At 40.4% G+C, this 17,500-nt stretch overlaps 1 protein-coding gene across 1 annotated transcript in view; it reads right to left on the bottom strand.

Moving 5' to 3' along the window:
- LOC138978911 (alkaline phosphatase-like) overlaps positions 1-17,500 on the bottom strand; it is a 41,472-nt gene that overhangs the window by 23,405 nt on the left and 567 nt on the right. The window contains exons 2-3 of the mRNA XM_070351727.1: positions 15,711-15,786; positions 8,376-8,581 (exon numbers count right to left, since the gene is read on the bottom strand). Of these exons, the coding sequence (XP_070207828.1) occupies positions 8,376-8,481 (106 nt within the window). The 5' untranslated portion in view covers positions 8,482-8,581; positions 15,711-15,786. The remainder of the gene's footprint in view (positions 1-8,375; positions 8,582-15,710; positions 15,787-17,500) is intronic.

Below are 17,500 nucleotides of genomic sequence, written 5' to 3'. Positions count from 1 at the left end.
GTCTCGATTCCCCCCTCTACGTTAAAATATTTAGTCAAAACTTGACTAAATATAAAAAGGGATTCATTTCAGCCGTTCTATGTAACACAGGGACACACTGGTTAATTCTCCTCCACAACAAACAATTGATTTGCATGGTAATATATTTTAAGTTGAGGCATTATACAACCAGTTTTTAGTTTCAAGTTATTCATATGTTATGCTTGTATAAAGGGACAAAACAGAAAACCTAATGCTTATTTCATACGCATTCTGTGCCCTTCTTGTTCTTTAGGTGTATATTACTTGAATGACTACTGTATTATTGTTTAATTTAGTAAAATGATACTATTGAAGTATGTGTATGTTGATTGGATTGAGATTATATTCTAAGATAGGCAGAAAGATAGGCAGAAAAGGGTCTACCTGTATTAAAGTAAATTGAATGAAATTTAGTTTCAAGTAAATGCATTTTCCACAAAACTAGACATACGCCTATCCGCTGCAAAAAGCAAACAAACACAATACAAGTGTTGTTTTGTCATTGTGAAAAGTTTGTGGAATTCACATTTCGCCAATAATTGTTTTTACCATTTAACTATATAGCAAAACACAAAATCGAATGAAAGAGTCTTCTCCGGGTGGATCTTTTATGCATTTTCCACTCATGTGTAGTTTCTCTTTGAAAGTATAAACAGAAAGTCAAATGTTAAAGGAGGGACAGCCTTTTTTTTTAGGACAGCAGATCCCTTTTTTATTGCAGTAGTACAACTAAGTATGCAAAAATAAGGTGAATGATAAAGAAACGCTTTGCAACGAAATCGGGTCAATATCATCAAAGCTGCACTTTGTCTTCTTAATATGTCATTCAGATACTGTCAAAAGGACGTGATTGCATTGCAAGTTAAGTTCACCAAAAGTGGGAGAACACCGGGGTTATAAACTCTCCAAGACCGCATTCAGTGTAATAGAAGCTTCGTCTGTGTGCTAAATGGTGGCCTTAAAAGGTGGTCGTCTACATTTTTGCTTTTTTTTACATTTAGTCAAGTTTTGATTAAATGTTTTAACATAGAGGGGGAATCGAGACGAGTGTCGTGGTGTATGTGTGTGTGTGTGTGTGTGTGTGTGTGTGTGTGTGTGTGTGTGTGTGTGTGTGTGCGTGTGTGTGTGTGTGTGTGTGTGTGTGTGTGTGTGCGTGTGTGTGTGTAGAGCGATTCAGAATAAACTACTGGACCGATCTTTATGAAATTTTACATGCAAGTTTCTGGGTATGATATCCCCAGACGTTTTTTTCATTTTTTCAATAAATGTCTTTTATGACGTCATATCCGGCTTTTTGTAAAAGTTGAGGCGGCACTGTCACATCTTTATTTTTCAATCAAATTGATTGAAATTTTGGCCAAGCAATCTTCGACGAAGGCCAGACTTCGGTATTGCATTTCAGCATGAAGGCTTAAAAATTAATTGATGACTTTGGTCATTAAAAATCTAAAAATTGTAATTAAAATTATTTTTTTTATAAAACGATCCAAAATTACTTTTATTTTATTCGTTATTATGTTCTGATTCCAAAAACATATACATATGTTATATTCGGATTAAAAACAAGCTCTGAAAATTAAAAATTAAAAAATCATGATTAAAATTAAATTTCCGAAATCGATTTAAAAACAATTTCATCTGATTCCTTGTCGGTTCCTGATTCCAAAAACACGCTCAGAAAGTTAAAACGAAGAGAGGTACAGTAAAGCGTGCTATGCAGCACAGCGCAACCGCTACCGCGCTAAACAGGCTCGTCACTTTCACTGCCTTTTGCACTAGCGGCGGACTTCGGTCATTGTGAAAAAATGCAGTGCGTTCAGTTTCATTCTGTGAGTTCCACAGCTTGACTAAATGTAGTAATTTCGCCTTACGCGACTTGTTACATTTAGTCAAGTTTTGACTAAATGTTTTAACATATAGGGGGGAATCGAGACAAGGGTCGTGGTGTATGTGTGTGTGTGTGTGTCTGTCTGTCTGTGCGTGTGTGTGTGTAGAGCAATTCAGACTAAACTACTGGACCGATCTTTATGACATTTTACATGAGAGTTGCTGGGAATGATATCCCCGGACGTTTTTTCTTTTTTTCGATAAATGTCTTTGATGACGTCATATCCGGCTTGTTGTAAAAGTTGAGGCGGCACTGTCACACCCTCATGTTTTAATCAAATTGACTGAAATTTTTGTAAAGCAATCTTCGACGAAGGCCGGACTTCGGTATTGCATTTCCGCTTGGTGGCTTAAAAATTAATTAATGACTTTGGTCATTAAAAATCTGAAAATTGTAAAAAAAAAAAAACATTTTATAAAACGATCCAAATTTACGTTCATCTTATTCTTCATCATTTTCTCAATCCACAAATATGTAAATATGTTATATTCGGAATAAAAACAAGCTCTGAAAATCGATTTAAGGTAGTTCACTGGACCCGTTAAATATAAATTGGTTTCTCCCAAAAGTTGGTTATTTTTTAAGTTCGATCTGTCTGCTATGCATTCAGCATAAAAAAAATATAGGGTAGTGGGTTCGTTTCGGAGCTATGAGTCTCGGAAGACAGTGCCCGTTTTGAATTTTGGACCGAAAAATCGAAAAATGGGTATGTTTTGAAAACGGCCAATTACACAAACATCTGCATAGGAATAGTCATTTTAAAAATATCACCCAAAGCAGCAATGGGCAGGTAACGAAGTGCACTGGTAAACGAAAATGTTGCGCATACTCAAACTTTGTGACGTCACGTCTTTTGCCAGAGTTTATTTTAAATTTGTTCCTCATGTTGAGGTATTTTATTGCTGGTAGCCTGGAAATAAATTACGATTTGATGAGATGGGTTGTAAACGCAAGAGCGATCAAAACGGCATTAAAAAAACCAAAAAAAACGACAGGTTGGTGGTGTTTTTAGGGGGGGTTCACTCCCTTGATTAACCCCACCCTTTGCACTATTACTGTCCAGTGTGCCTCAGAAAAATATGTGTCACGATAATGTAAAGGGCTGTTGTCCGATCATTTGTCTCAGATATATGAGCCAACTAAATTATGTTTTTAAAAACCACTGTTACATATGACCTCTGTTGAAAGTCAAAGGTCACCGCAACTTTGAAAGGCCACAAGTCCGATTCAAATGTAATAAAAACACCAATCAAAAGGTGGAGGTCACTTGTTTGATACAAGTGTAATAATAAAAATTAATAATCAAGGCTTGGTTTATAATTTTGCTTAATAGTGCGTACTGTTATTTGTTACGGTTTGAAGGCTGGGACTTTTTGAGGGTGGAATTAAAGCAATTTTTCGCCTTATGGGCCCCTTATGCCTCGAAGGACTTCAATTATTGTATTATCTGCTGCCAGCGTACAGTAGAAAGAGGGCTGCATACACAAGACACTTGTTCTTAATACTACTGGCTGTTATTCTAGTTCAAACACCGGTTTTAACATGTGGTATTCTGATGCAATCACGCTGTGAGCATCACGGGTTGGGAGACACTCTCTTACCTGCTACCGGAGCTTTAATGTTAGCTTTGGTGATTATTACGATGCCACTGGCAAAGAGAACGGCTTTGTACCGATTTCATTAGATGCCCACGTGCTTTTGACCTCGTGGTTGGGAGGCGTGTCGCATTGTTTTTATTTCTGGCGGTGTCGTCATTTTCTGACGTCATTCACTTACGCTGCCTGAAAAATGTGACGTTTGTTCTATTTACGTCATTCGAATGTTCGACGTGTTCTTCTTCTTCTTCTTCTTCTGCGTTCCCTGTTCGATGTGTTCGAATTCCCAGCCTGCCAGGAAAAAATGGCGACACAACTCAGTGGCTTCCCTTTGTGTATGAAGAGTAATATCCCTGTCTCCATTTGACCTACCTTAACACAAACAATTTCATCTTATTCCTTGTCCGTTCCTGATTCCAAAAACATATAGATATGATATGTTTGGATTAAAAACACGTTCAGAAAGTTAAAAAGAATAGAGATATAGAAAAGCGTGCTATCCTCCTCAGCGCAACCGCTACCGCGCTTTTCTGGATTGTTAATTTCACTGCTTTTGCCACGAGCGGTGAACAGACGATGCTACGAGTGTACGGTCTTGCGGAAAAAATGCAATGCGTTCAGTTTCATTCTGTGAGTTCGACTGAGCTTGACTAAATGTTGTATTTTCGCCTTACGCGATTTGTTTTTCTTTTTTTCGATAAATACCTTTCATGACGTCATATCCGGCTTTTTGTAAAAGTTGAGGCGGCACTGTGACACACTCATTTTTCAATCAAATTCAGTGATTGAAATTTTGGCCAAGCTATCTTCGACGAAGGCCGGACTTCGGTATTGCATTTCAGCTTGGTGGCTTAAGAATTAATTAATGTCTTTGCTCATTAAAAATCTGAAAATTGTAAAAAATATTTTTTTTTTATAAAACGATCCAAATTTACATTCATCTTATTCTTCATCATTTTCTGATTCCAAAAACATATAAATATGTTATATTTGGATTAAAAACATGCTCTGAAAATTAAAAATATTAAAATTATGATCGAAAAATTAAATTTTCGAAATCATCTAAGAAACACTTTCATCTTATTCTTTGTCGGTTCCTGATTCCAAAAACATATAGATATGATAATGTTTGGATTAAAAACACGCTCAGAAAGTTAAAACGAAGAGAGGTACAGAAAAGCGTGCTATCCTTCTCAGCGCAACTACTACCCCGCTCTTCTTGTCAATTTCACTGCCTTTGCCACGAGCGGTGGACTGACGATGCTACGAGTATACGGTCTTGCTGAAAAATTGCATTGCGTTCAGTTTCATTCTGTGAGTTCGACAGCTTGACTAAATGTTGTATTTTCGCCTTACGCGACTTGTTGGTCCTTGTCATCCGAACCAGACTTTTTTGGGGGCCCAACCTGAACCATCACTTGATAGTGTGTGGCCGTAAAACTGACAACAGGTGTTGCGCCTCGTGTTTCCTGATGAGTGAGAACGGATGGGTCAATAACTCACGCAAATGCGAATATCGCTTATCAGGAGGCTAAGTCAGAGGCTAATATGCATCTCAATGACATCTGCCCGCGGCCTGGCCAGTGAAAATATATGTACGCACAGAAACAGTGACACGATCCAAAAACAAATACTTCATCGTCAGTATAAATACCTATCAAACCAAAACAGCTGTAGAAGCTACAATTTTGAACGCGTTGACATATATACAAAAGAACGCACGCATACACATATGTACACATACATATGCACCCCCCCCCCCCCCACCACACACACACACACACACATATATATATATGTGTCACAGTGGAAAGTGGAATCCAGAGGAATCTGAGATTCCTCTAGGGGAAAGTAGAATTCCAGTTTCCCCTAGAGGAAACTGGAATTCTACTTTCCTCTGGATTATTGCCAGATGAAACTGGAATTCCAGTTTCCTCTAGGGGAAACTAGAATTCAATCTCTAGGGGAAAGTAGAATTCTACTTTGCCCTAGTGGAAACTGGAATCAGATTTGAAAATTGCTTCATTTTGTGCCAGATTTTACTGAACTTTAGAACGTAGTCCTGCTGACCGACTCAGATTTTTTTCAGCATTTTCCCAAAACATATGTTTTTTCCTTGTGTATGTAGTGGACTCGACAATGCTGCATTGAAGAGTGTTGTGGACAGATATCGTAACTATTTTTTTGTTTGTGGTGGAAGCGTTAACCAAGCCAATTTAACGTTCATTCATAATTTATTGCACACACACTCACATCTTTAATTACACGATATGGTCTAACAACTTTTCCAGTTTTGTCAGTCTTAAGGGTTCTTTTCTCACTTGTCTGTAATTTGACAGTTTGTTTTGTCAGGGCGAGGATGGCACTTGGTGCTGCAGGGAATTCCTGCATCTTTGCAGCAGCACTTCTTTGTTTTGCAGCTGCCTTTGCAAGAACATACCGTTATCGCGACGGCCTGATTTTGCCATCTGGTGGATGCGCGTGATGCGTGAATCAAGGTCACCTCTGATCTACTGCATTCAAAGAGGGAAACACCACACTGTTCATGTCAACCAGTTCCTCACCACACAAGCAATGTTTCACAATACCAGCAGGACAGTACACTTGGCACATCTCACAACCACCCACTGTTTTGGACTCGAGCACTTTACAAGTGAGCAGCCTTATAACATCTGTGTTGGTTCTATCGGCACTGTGGATTTTCACTCCCACTGTGTTGCCCTCTGAAAACGACTTCGTCACATCTTTCAGTTTCTTTTGGTACCGAGATTCTTGGCGCCTGGCAGCCGTCAGGAAGTTTCTTCTTGCACCCAACCGCTTGTCTCTGTGAACTGCACTGGCCTCATTTTCAACCACCGCACTGCGTCTCCAAAGAACAAACTGTCCAACCTCTAATGGCTCTTGCATGGGATTTCGCTCTGTGGGCACACTGTGAAAACCCGTCCTTCTGACTCCCAGGCTGCGAAAACCCGTCATTCTGACTCACAGGCTGTGAAAACCCGTCATTCTGACTCACAGGCTGTGAAAACCCGTCATTCTGACTCACAGGCTGTGAAAACCCGTCATTCTGACACACAGGCTGCGAAAATCCGTCACTCTGACTCCCAGGCTGCGAAAACCCGTCACTCTGACTCCCAGACATGGAAAGTTCAGCCGCAAGACTCTTCAACTGTGATACCTCACTACTTTGACTCTGGTTACCACTTTCACCATGACTCTCCAAGTCTGTACCTCCCTGACTTTCACACTGTAAAACTGCATCGCTGTAACTTTCATGCTCGAGATTGTGGCTTCCAGAAGCGTCGCCATCTTCGCCAGACTGCACGACAACATCAACCTGGCTACCTTCAGACCCACCTGAAGGTAGGCTCAGGTGCACTGGATGACAGTACATGAAACAGTACTTACCTCCCATTATCGCTCTGGAGAATTCTCAGAGGTCCAAAACTGCAGAACTGGTCGAAGAGACTTGCAACCTCAGCAGCCCTCTTAGACTTCAAGGCGTATGCCCAGCTGTACTTGAAGAAGCAATCTCGGGCGTGCAGAATCCACTTGTACTCATTGTCTGGTCGGCTTCTAAAGTCAATTAGGTCGATCTGAACTCGAAGAAGGAACGACAGGTTGATCATCGCCTTGCCTGATGGTAGACTCTTCACTGCTTGCCTTTGGCAGCAACTAGTGTAGGTATTAAGGAAAATGTCAATTACATCCCATTTGATTCCGGCGTAGTTGCTTTTGACTTCTGCCCAGGTCTTGTCTCGGCCAGAATGGCCAACGTTAGTGTGGCATGTGGAGATTGTTTGGAAAATCTCCTCACGTGCAACAACCGGACAACCCGACTTCTTGCAAAATATTATATTCTGCGAGCCGACCATCCCGAGCTTGCACAGCTTTATGGCCCAATGTTTGAATTTTGGACCCTCTCAGTCTGGACATGCCTCCTTCTCGTCCAAACTGAGCACCCGCAGAACTTTGTTGTATTTGTTTTGGGGCAAGCAAAAAGTCTCTCTATTGTTCATATTCAGTTTTTGTATGTGCGCATCCAATTCCTGGTAGAAGTTTGCTTTTTGTTGCTGGTCACCACTGTCACCGTTAATCTCCATACTGTCCTCTGCTTCTCTCTTGGCTGTCAAACTGAGATCTGTGTCAGCAACTTCCCCTTTTGTGTGAACCAGTGCTCACAATTTGTTCTCACCAAGGAGCACTTTATTGCTCCAGTACAGCTTAAAGGAGTTGTATTCACGAATTCGTGATCTCAAGTTGTGGCAATTAGAATACACCTGCAAAACTGGTAAATAATTTGACATTCACTCAATACCTTTTGTTGTAATAAAACAAGTTTTAAGTCCAGTAAAATCTGGCACAAAATTAAGCAATTTTCAAGTCTGATTCCAGTTTCCACAAGAGCAAAGTAGAATTCTCCTCTGGATTCCACTTTCCACTGTGACTGTTCAAGTCTGATTCCAGTTTCCACTAGGGCAAAGTAGAATTCTACTTTCCCCTAGAGATTGAATTCTAGTTTCCCCTAGAGGAAACTGGAATTCCAGTTTCATCTGGCAATAATCCAGAGGAAAGTAGAATTCCAGTTTCCTCTAGGGGAAACTGGAATTCTACTTTCCCCTAGGGGAATCTCAGATTCCTCTGGATTCCACTTTCCACTGTGACATATATATCGCTCTTTCTCTCTCTCACTCTCCCTCCCTCCCCCCCTCTCTCTCTCTCTTTCTCTTTCTCTCTCTCTCTCTCTCTCTCTCTCGCTCTCTCGCTCGCTGTCTTTCTCTTTCCCCCCCCCCTCTCTCTCTCTCTCTCTCTCTCTCTCTCTCTCTCTCTCTCTCTCTCTCTCTCTCTCTCTCTCTCTCTCTCTCTCTCACCTGACTCGTCGACATTTGGAAGAACCACCGCCGCAGCAGCAGCAACAGCAACAACGACAGAGGCAGCGACGACAGACAATAACGAAGATGATATCAAACGTGTCATCGCTTTTGGAGGGTGAGGCTTGCCAAGTCTATTCTCACACTTCTTGCTGTTAGGGTCTCTCCCACCAAGACTGACACAGGTGATCGAGACTAAAATCCCCCTGTTTGAAAACAAAGGCACGCGCTCGTTTTATAGTCTCTTTCCGAAGGGGGAAGTGTTGCGAGCTCAGATAAACTTAAAGAGGCTGTTTGTTTGTTTTTTCAAGTAGATTGAAAAACAACATCAACAGTGATAACAACAACAACAACAACAACAACAGCAACAGCAACAGCAACAACAACAACAACAACAACAACAACAGCAACAACAACAGCAACAAAGAAAGAAACACACTCAAAATAAAGAAAATACTAACAACAACAAAATCCAAAACAGAAAAGTATGTTTTAAGTGTAAGGGGCATTTACTCTTAGACAAAGCAGAAAATTAACGAGTACCTGTCGTGGTTTAGGGGACGGACAAGCAAAATATAACAATACAAGAAAAAGAAAAAGAAAAAAACATAGCTAAGTAATGCGTGGACTTCTTCATTACACAATAAAAGATGCAAAATTAAAACATTCCATAACCTTGGAAGCAAGAACAAGCAAACAAACCAAAAACCAGATTCATTTTTGATTTTATTGTTGTTGAAGATGTTCAGCCTTCATAATGCAAAAGGGTGTTGCACCAAGATAAATTGCACGCAAAAGTTACGGAGTTTACAGAATCTGTGCGAAGGAATACCGTTTAATAAGCAAACATTATTGAACTATTCATTTCACAAATGTTGCAACGACACGTTTTGATTAAAGTAATAGTCGCATAGATTATATTAAAAAAAATGTAAACACCACAAAAACAACGAACCACTTGAATCACAAATAATTTGTAAAACGGTCAGTCGATAACTAAAACAGCAAAGTAGGATATTGTTACCCCCCGCGGGTTAGGGGGAGTCCCATATTGGTTGGGACGAGAACGAATTTACCCGATGCTACCCAGCATGTCGTAAGAGGCGACTAACGGTTCTGTTTCTCCTTTTACCCTTGTTAAGTGTTTCTTGTATAGAATATAGTCAATGTTTGTAAAGATTTTAGTCAAGCAGTATGTAAGAAATGTTAAGTCCTTTGTACTGGAAACTTGCATTCTCCCAGTAAGGTCATATATTGTACTACGTTGCAAGCCCCTGGAGCAATTTTTTTATTAGTGCTTTTGTGAACAAGAAACAATTAACAAGTGGCTCTATCCCATCTCCCCCCTTTCCCCTATCCCATCTCCCCCCTTTCCCCGTCGCGATATAACCTTGAATGGTTGAAAACGACGTTAAACACCAAATAAAGAAAGAAAGGATATTGTTCGATTCAGCGACGGAAAGAGGAACACACTTTAAGCAAACGAAAAAGTTAACAGGATCTGAGAAACAAAGGGAGGTAAGTCCTCTGTCCTCTTGATTACGATTAAAAAGCAAACATCCCCATCAGACTTGAAAACGACTGGACCAGGAGATTATTTAGATGGCGGCGAAGTCGAATACACATTGGTTTAGCTGAAGATAGAGCCAACCCGATCAAGCGTGAAAAACAGTAAACAACTAAATGGAGTTTTTGCCAACATTCTCAGAACGGATAGATCAGTAAACCACAGTATAATTATAGATTAACAGTCGACTGAGAAGTAGAAGAGCCTGAACCTCTTTAAGCAAGGGAAAACATCGTTATGCAGGACTCCCCACGGACGCTCGTCCTAGTGGGTCCTAGGACCCCCACTTTTAATGTCTAGAGGGTCCATGGACCCCCTACACGGAGTTTTAGAGGGTCCCAAGAGTCCATGGTCCCCAAATCCCCTGTGTTCATATAACGCATTGTTATTAGGAATAGTAAGATACGTATGAAGGATCTTTTTTTCATCAGAAAATTCGAAGAGGGCACTTCAACTATGCCCTTTAAAGGTCCTTGTCTACATTTTTATACCGAAATCGCCATTTGACCATTAAAATGCAGAGTCTATTATCTACAAATATCAACAATACACCCCCTTTCGATCAGGAAAGACGAAGCCAGTGTAGCCGTTTGAAAATTCATTGTAGTATTCCAGCGTAGTACTCATAGTAGGATATCCTTATTTGGAAAATGCCAAGCGCAAAACTCCTCTCAAATCCCGTGCATTTCGTGCGTTTTTAAAAAAAAAAGCGTGGACAGCGCTCCAGTGTCAAACAGTGTTGCTGCACTTGTTTGGGCATGGCTATAAGCACAGTGACATGCATTTGATTGGTCAGTATTGGCAAAGCACACGTTCTCAGCAAACAGAAAACAAAATATTGGAAGCGGGAGTCACGCTACCCAAAAATAAAATCTTTTTTTTACATATATTTGTTTTTCTATAACTTTTTTCCCCATGGTTCATTCATCATCTGACATAACTTTTTAGCGAAATCTAACCATAAGATTATTGAAAAAAAAGCAAAAAATGTAGACGACCACACCTTTAATTGGAACACACACAATCTTGTCCATGTCTTTCCGGCGTAAAATTGGCATTCTGTGCTTGCGGCACTATAATTGACTGACGACTACGGTCTAAAAAGAGTACATACAGTACGCACGATAGTGGAAATGTAGTGCGTCCCTGGACCCGCTCTTTTTAGGTTTAGTGCGTCCCGGGACCCCCTCAATGAATTTCTAGTACGTGATTTTGGCTTCTAGTGCGTATAGGACGCAGGGACGCGCACTAAGGGGTGCCCTAGTCATGCATCATCAGTATAGCTTCTAAATGAACAGGTCAGGAGATCAGTAAAATAACAAAGTTGTTCTTTATAAATTAAAAAAAAATGTTTTCGATTACCTGACCGATCGCAGATTTTTTTTTCTGACCCTTCTAACAAAAACAAAACAAAAATGAATATGATTAAACTCGATTTTGCGGAATTTACAAGGTAAGGTATTCTTCTCCGACATTTAGGGGAGACAACTCGCACGATTTCCGGCCAACAAAAAGTCAAATGCGCCTGCGTTACTGAAATACTTCAACCCCCTAAAAAAGAAAGAAAACAATACCTGCGGACCCTTATATTGTTTTCAACTTGTCATCAGAATCAAATTTTTTTTATCCATATTTGTATTTTTGGTTGTTGTTGTTGTTGTTGTTGTTGTTGTTGTTGTTGTTGTTGTTGTTGTTGTTGTTGTTGTTGGTGGTGGTGGTGGTGGTGGTGGTTCTATTTTTGTGTCTGAGTCAACAGAGCGGTATAAAGTGTCAACCCCTTTAAGCACGTAAAAAGGGTTAGTTAATATCCCGATGATGTTTTCGCAGGCAACGTCATAACTGATGGATTAGGAAGGCACAGAGCAATACGATCTGATTAAGCGAATGGAAAGAAAGAAATCTCTTTACTCACCCCTCCCCCCCTCCTCCCCCCTCTCCGCCCTCCACCGAACAGATATGATGCATTGATCCAAAGCTTCCAAACAGACAGGTATAATGCATTGTCGCTGTGTTTTGGGAAAACCGTGCGACTGTGTGGGTGTGTGTATTTGTTAGGCGCGTTTGATCGATCTGCGCGATCGCGCGATCGCGCTGCGCGTTTGGTGGATCAATCAAACGCGCACACATCGATCGATGTGTGCGCATTTGATCGATGCAAAGAATAGGCTACAAAGAATACAAGAATCGTTAAAACGCGCAGCTCTTATACTTGCGCATTTGGACGATCTGTCACAAAGTAAGTCCCTACCACACACACACATCGCACGCCGGAAGTGAAATCGAAAAGTTTCAAATACAGGAATGTTCCAAAATATACCCCACCAACGTTTTTGATTTGTTTGTTGTCAGGCCTCTCAATCTTTCAAACAGTCTCTCTCTCTCTCTCTCTCTCTCTCTCTCTCTCTCTCTCTCTCTCTCTCTCTCTCTCTCTCTCTCTCTCTCTCTCTCTCTCTATCTCTATCTCTCTCATTCTCTCTCTCTCTTAGTCTCTCAGTCTCTCTCTCTCTCTCTCTCTTAGTCTCTCAGTCTCTTTCTCTCTCTCTTCTCTCTAGGCTCTCTCTCCTCTCTCTCTCTATCGCTCTCTCTCTCCAGACTCTTAGTCTCTCTCTCTCTCTCTCTCTCTCTCTCTCTTAGTCGCTCAGGCTCTCTGTCTCTCTCTCTCTTAGTCTCAGTCTCTCTCTCTCTCTCTCTCTCTTCTCTGTCTCTCTCCTCAGTCTCTGCTCTCTCTCTCTTCTCTCTCTCTCTCTCACACACACTTTCTCTCTCTCTCTCTCTCAGTCTCTCTCTTAGTCTCTCAGTCTCTCCCCCCAATCCCTCCTTCCTCATCTCTGTCCATCCCTCTGACATCTCATGAAAACAGCTGAACTTTTAAATCAATGAGCTAATACATGTGAAATGGATGATCAGGTGCAACCTCGACGCATATATATACCTGTGATGTGATGTCTTTGAGGTAGTCTAAGTGTTTGGTACAATATAATCCCATTTTTTCTTCTTTTTTTAAATGTCCTACAGATTGTTGTTTAGACACTTATAGCTAGGCCTACTTCCGGTCATAACTTCCGGTCATTGCCAGCAGACGTGTGTGTGCGTAGTATGGTGATTTGTGAGACGGATCGTCCAAATGCGCAAGTATATAAGAGCTGCGCGTTTTAACGATTCTTGTATTCTTTGTATCGATCAAACGCGCACACATCGATCGATGTGTGCGCGTTTGATCGATCCACCAAACGCGCAGCGCGATCGCGCGATCGCGCAGATCGATCAAACGCGCCTAACATATAGATACAATGATTTAAACTCTCAATATATTTTTAAAAAAAATCTTCTTCATTTTTTCTTCTTCATGTTTTTATTTCATTTACTTATTTATCCAAATGTTGGGAAATTCTAGTCGCTTCCTCCCAATGGAGAGCTATAGCAGAAAGAAAAGTGGCGCTACCCAGGTGCGTACTGTTTCTGTGGCCGGGTGTGTTCATTGCAGACAAACGCTAAAGTTGAAATTGTATTCATTTTGAATTTCTTGTTTTAGTCTCACGGTTTCTCACACGTTTTTCATGTATCTGCATAAGACGTAGTTATCAAAGCTAGATCTGAGTCACCGACACACTCGGTGCACGTAAACAAGGCATTGAAATGCATAACTTTGATAATTATTTCAATTGAAGGACGCACTAGCTAAATGAGCCAGACACATTCACGGGGTCACGTGAAGTGATGGGCTGCATTCATTAGCTGGTTGGCTATTATGTGTGCAGAACATGTACAGCATGGGAGTCTATGGCAGCACGCAGCGAGGCGAATTCTATTATGTAATTAAGGGGGGGGGGGGGAGAGAGAGAGGAAGGGGCTGCGTAGCTCAGTCGATAGAATACAGCCAGAAATCTTATGTCGCATGTTTTAGAAATAAACCATTTCTTTTACAAAATACTCAAACTTTCAACCAAAGTAAATGTTAAATGTACTGTGCCACAGATTAATGTACAGTTAAACATACAGATACCAAGTGTGTCATATAATGTTATTGTTTACGAAAAAAAAAAAAAAAATTCTTAATTAAGACGAAAAAGGACAGACTGTCACGATTTTCAAAAGTTACATGAATGTAAACAAGTCGCGTAAGGCGAAATTACTACATTTAGTCAAGCTGTCGAACTCACGGGATGAAACTGAACGCACTGTATTTTTTCACCAAGACAATACAGCTTCGTCAATTCCCGCGTGAAGGAAATCGCTCACCTCCCACGTGCAAAACGTAGTGATATTGACACGCCAGATTAGCGCGGTAGCGTATTGTGCTAAGCAGGAAAGCGCGCTTTTCTGTATTCTTGTTAACTTTCTGAGCTTGTTTTGAGTACAACCTATCATATCTATATGTTTTTGGAATCAGGAAATGATAAAGAATAAGATGAAATCATTTTTGGATCGATTTCTTAAATTTTAATCGTAAGATTAATTAATCTATTTTCGTTAATTGTGATCACATTTTAAGAGTAAACATAACATATGTATATATTTTTAGATTCAGAATGTGATGAAGAATACGATGCAATCAATTTTAAATCTGTTTGCGAAAAATCGATATTAATGACAACTTTAATGAGCAAACTCATAATTTGTAAGCCTTCAAGCTGAAATGAAATACCAAAGTCCGGGCTTTGTCGAAGATTACTTGACCAAAATGTCAACCAATTTGGTTGAAAAATGAGAGCGTGACAGTGCCGCCTCAACTTTCACGAAAAGCCGGATATGACGTCATCAAAGACATTTATCAAAAAAATGAAAAAACATCTGAAGATACCATACTCATGATCTCTCATGTCAAGTTTCATGAAGATCGGTCCAGTAGTTTTCTCTGAATCGCTCTACACAAACACACATACATACACCACACCCTCGTCTCGATTCCCCCCTCTACGTTAAAACATTTAGTCAAAACTTGACTAAATGCAAAAACCCGGCTCATTATCTGAGATCTGGCCTAGCTTTTAGTTTTACGTAGGATAAGGTCCCCCCCCCTCCCCATCCCACTTGAACCTCGACAACAAATATGTAAGCGCCTAGGGCTATATCTAGATTAGGCGCATAAAAATTATCACAATAATAATAATAATAAATGAGTGTGTGTGTGTGTGTGTGTGTGTGTGTGTGTGTGTGTGTACGTGTGTGCGTGTGTGTGTGTGCGTGCGTGTGTGTGTGTGTGTGTGTATGTGTGTGTGCGTGTGTGTGTGTGTGTGTGGGTGTGTGTGTGCGTGTGTGTGTGTGTCTTTGTGTGTGTGTGTGTGTGTGTGTGTGCGTGTGCGTGTGTGTGTGTGTGTTTAAAATAATTAATTTCTTAAAAGTCACCACGGGTTATCTGCGAAATTACTGACTTCATTAATCAAATCAAATTACCAATCTGCTTAGGAAGCAGTCATGATGCTGATTTTTGGAATGTGGTTATTTTTGGTGTGTTTTGTTGTTGTGAGGGGGGGGCCGGGGGTCTTTTTTGTTTTGGTCTAGAGCTGTGACTTCTTTTCGCTCGTTTGTCTGTGTTCCGCATTTGGTTAAAACAAAATATAGGATGAGGTTATATAAGAACACAAAACACCTGGCACCACACACTAAGCTAAGGTTATACTCAATTTGGGTTCACAATGATTCTCTCACCTCGTTGTCTTTGTTGGTCTTTTTGTCAGTATTTTGCCTTGCTTTTTTTCAAAACATAAAACAGAATAAAACACACGAAAGAAACAATAACAACAAAAAGAGAGAGAAAACAGACATACCTTCTTTCCAGCAAAATTTCGCAATCACGGATTCTCACCGCCTCTGGGAATTGTCACACTAACCCGAGCCCGCACCCTATCACAAACCGCGAAAAAATATATATCATAAATACATCACGGATATAAATCAAACACACAGTCAACCAATCCACAATCATATATTTATGACATATTCCCCCACGTAAATGCTCTCGACTGTAACACAGCTGCGCATGGAGAAGAACAATAAAAGTCAGTGTAGGTGCATTTGTGACACGCTCGGTAACGACCTGCTTGTAGTATGAGTTGTAAACTTTGGAAGGCTCATATAACCGAATCACGAAAACGCTCGAGCTACGAATCTTAGACATTCTCCGAACATTCTCATGGCACCTGCTATTAGCGGAGTATTTGCTTCGTAGCCCTGTGAAATGTTGGCTCCGATGTTCGGAAAGATAACTGTCGAGGTTGTTAATTAGCTGTGGGAAAGTTACCCCCATCAAGAGCGATGGCGAAACACAGTTTTGGTCTTGAAATTCAATACTAACTGTTAAAGCAAACAACAGCGTAGACTAGTTTACTAAATGCGAATTGTAAAGGGTGCCATGACGACTGGTCGAACCGGTGCCTCGTCAGTTCTGAGCCGAATCGATCCCACCTTACCGAAGTCCAAAGAGTGAAAGAATCAATTAACAAGAATGGTGGGTTATTGAAACGTAACAGATTTGTTTTAACTCATTGTCTCCCAGGTACGGATATATCCGTACCCACTCATATGGCTCTATCTGACCTGGTACAGATATATCCGTACACACAGTCACTTCACTGAGTCGCTTCCTGTAACGTCGATCTAACACCTGCATTCCATCCTGCTGATTCACAGTTGCTACACAGTTACTACAATTATGAGTGACCTGCTGCAGCACATCTGGTCTCGACTAAAAAAAAAACCTTGGTCAACATAGGTGGGGTAGAAAGTGTTTTAATCAAGATATGATTAAGAATTAAAGGCGTTTTGTCAATAAATAAACGTGCCGATAATTTACCACTCTTCTTTTTGTATTCTGAATGTTGGAACGTAAGCAGTTTTGGGATTCCAAGAGAATGAAAGTCTACTGAGCAAATCCCTCCTTGTTCAACTCCACTGAATGCCAATCACGTCACGTTCCAAAATCCAAAATAAAAACAACCAAGAGTTGTAGGTTATTGGAACGTTTGATTATTGAAATGTAAGCTAATAATGCTTGTATCTATTTTTTTACGAGGAAACTTTTTATATGTAAAATGTTGAATTTTCATGTCCAATGTTTTGTAAAGCACCATGAGACTGTTATCTGGCGGTGAACTGTTACAGCGCTACAGAAGAATGTTTGATTATCATTATTATTAAAACAATATCGTTATTATTAAAACAAAACGTTACATTTACAGTACGTCGACCCAGCGGTCTTTGGAGTAGACAGACAGACAGACAGACAGACAGACAGACAGACAGACAGACAGACAGACAAACAGACAGACAGACAAACAGGTATAATTTCATTATTTGTATCATAACTGTTTGTCAGTCTGTCGACTTAAAAGAACACTGGGTCGACGTACTGTAAATGCAACGTTTATGTTTTGTCAATAATGAAACGTTCCAGTCACGTGACGTGCCATGAACTTACCTTTCTTGTAAATTTATATATCACTCATTTCGTCACACAATCATTGATTCGCTCGGCTTCCTGGCGAGCGAGCGAAAACTGATTCCATCAAGCTAAGGTTTTTGGGACTATTTGTTTGTCTGTTCACTTAAAAGACCGTTG

The sequence above is a fragment of the Littorina saxatilis genome, linkage group LG10 (genome assembly GCF_037325665.1).
Source record: "Littorina saxatilis isolate snail1 linkage group LG10, US_GU_Lsax_2.0, whole genome shotgun sequence".
Classification (NCBI taxonomy): Eukaryota; Metazoa; Mollusca; class Gastropoda; order Littorinimorpha; family Littorinidae; genus Littorina; species Littorina saxatilis.
The sequence above is the reverse complement of the archived record's forward strand: the minus strand, read 5'-3'. Positions and strand labels throughout refer to the sequence as shown.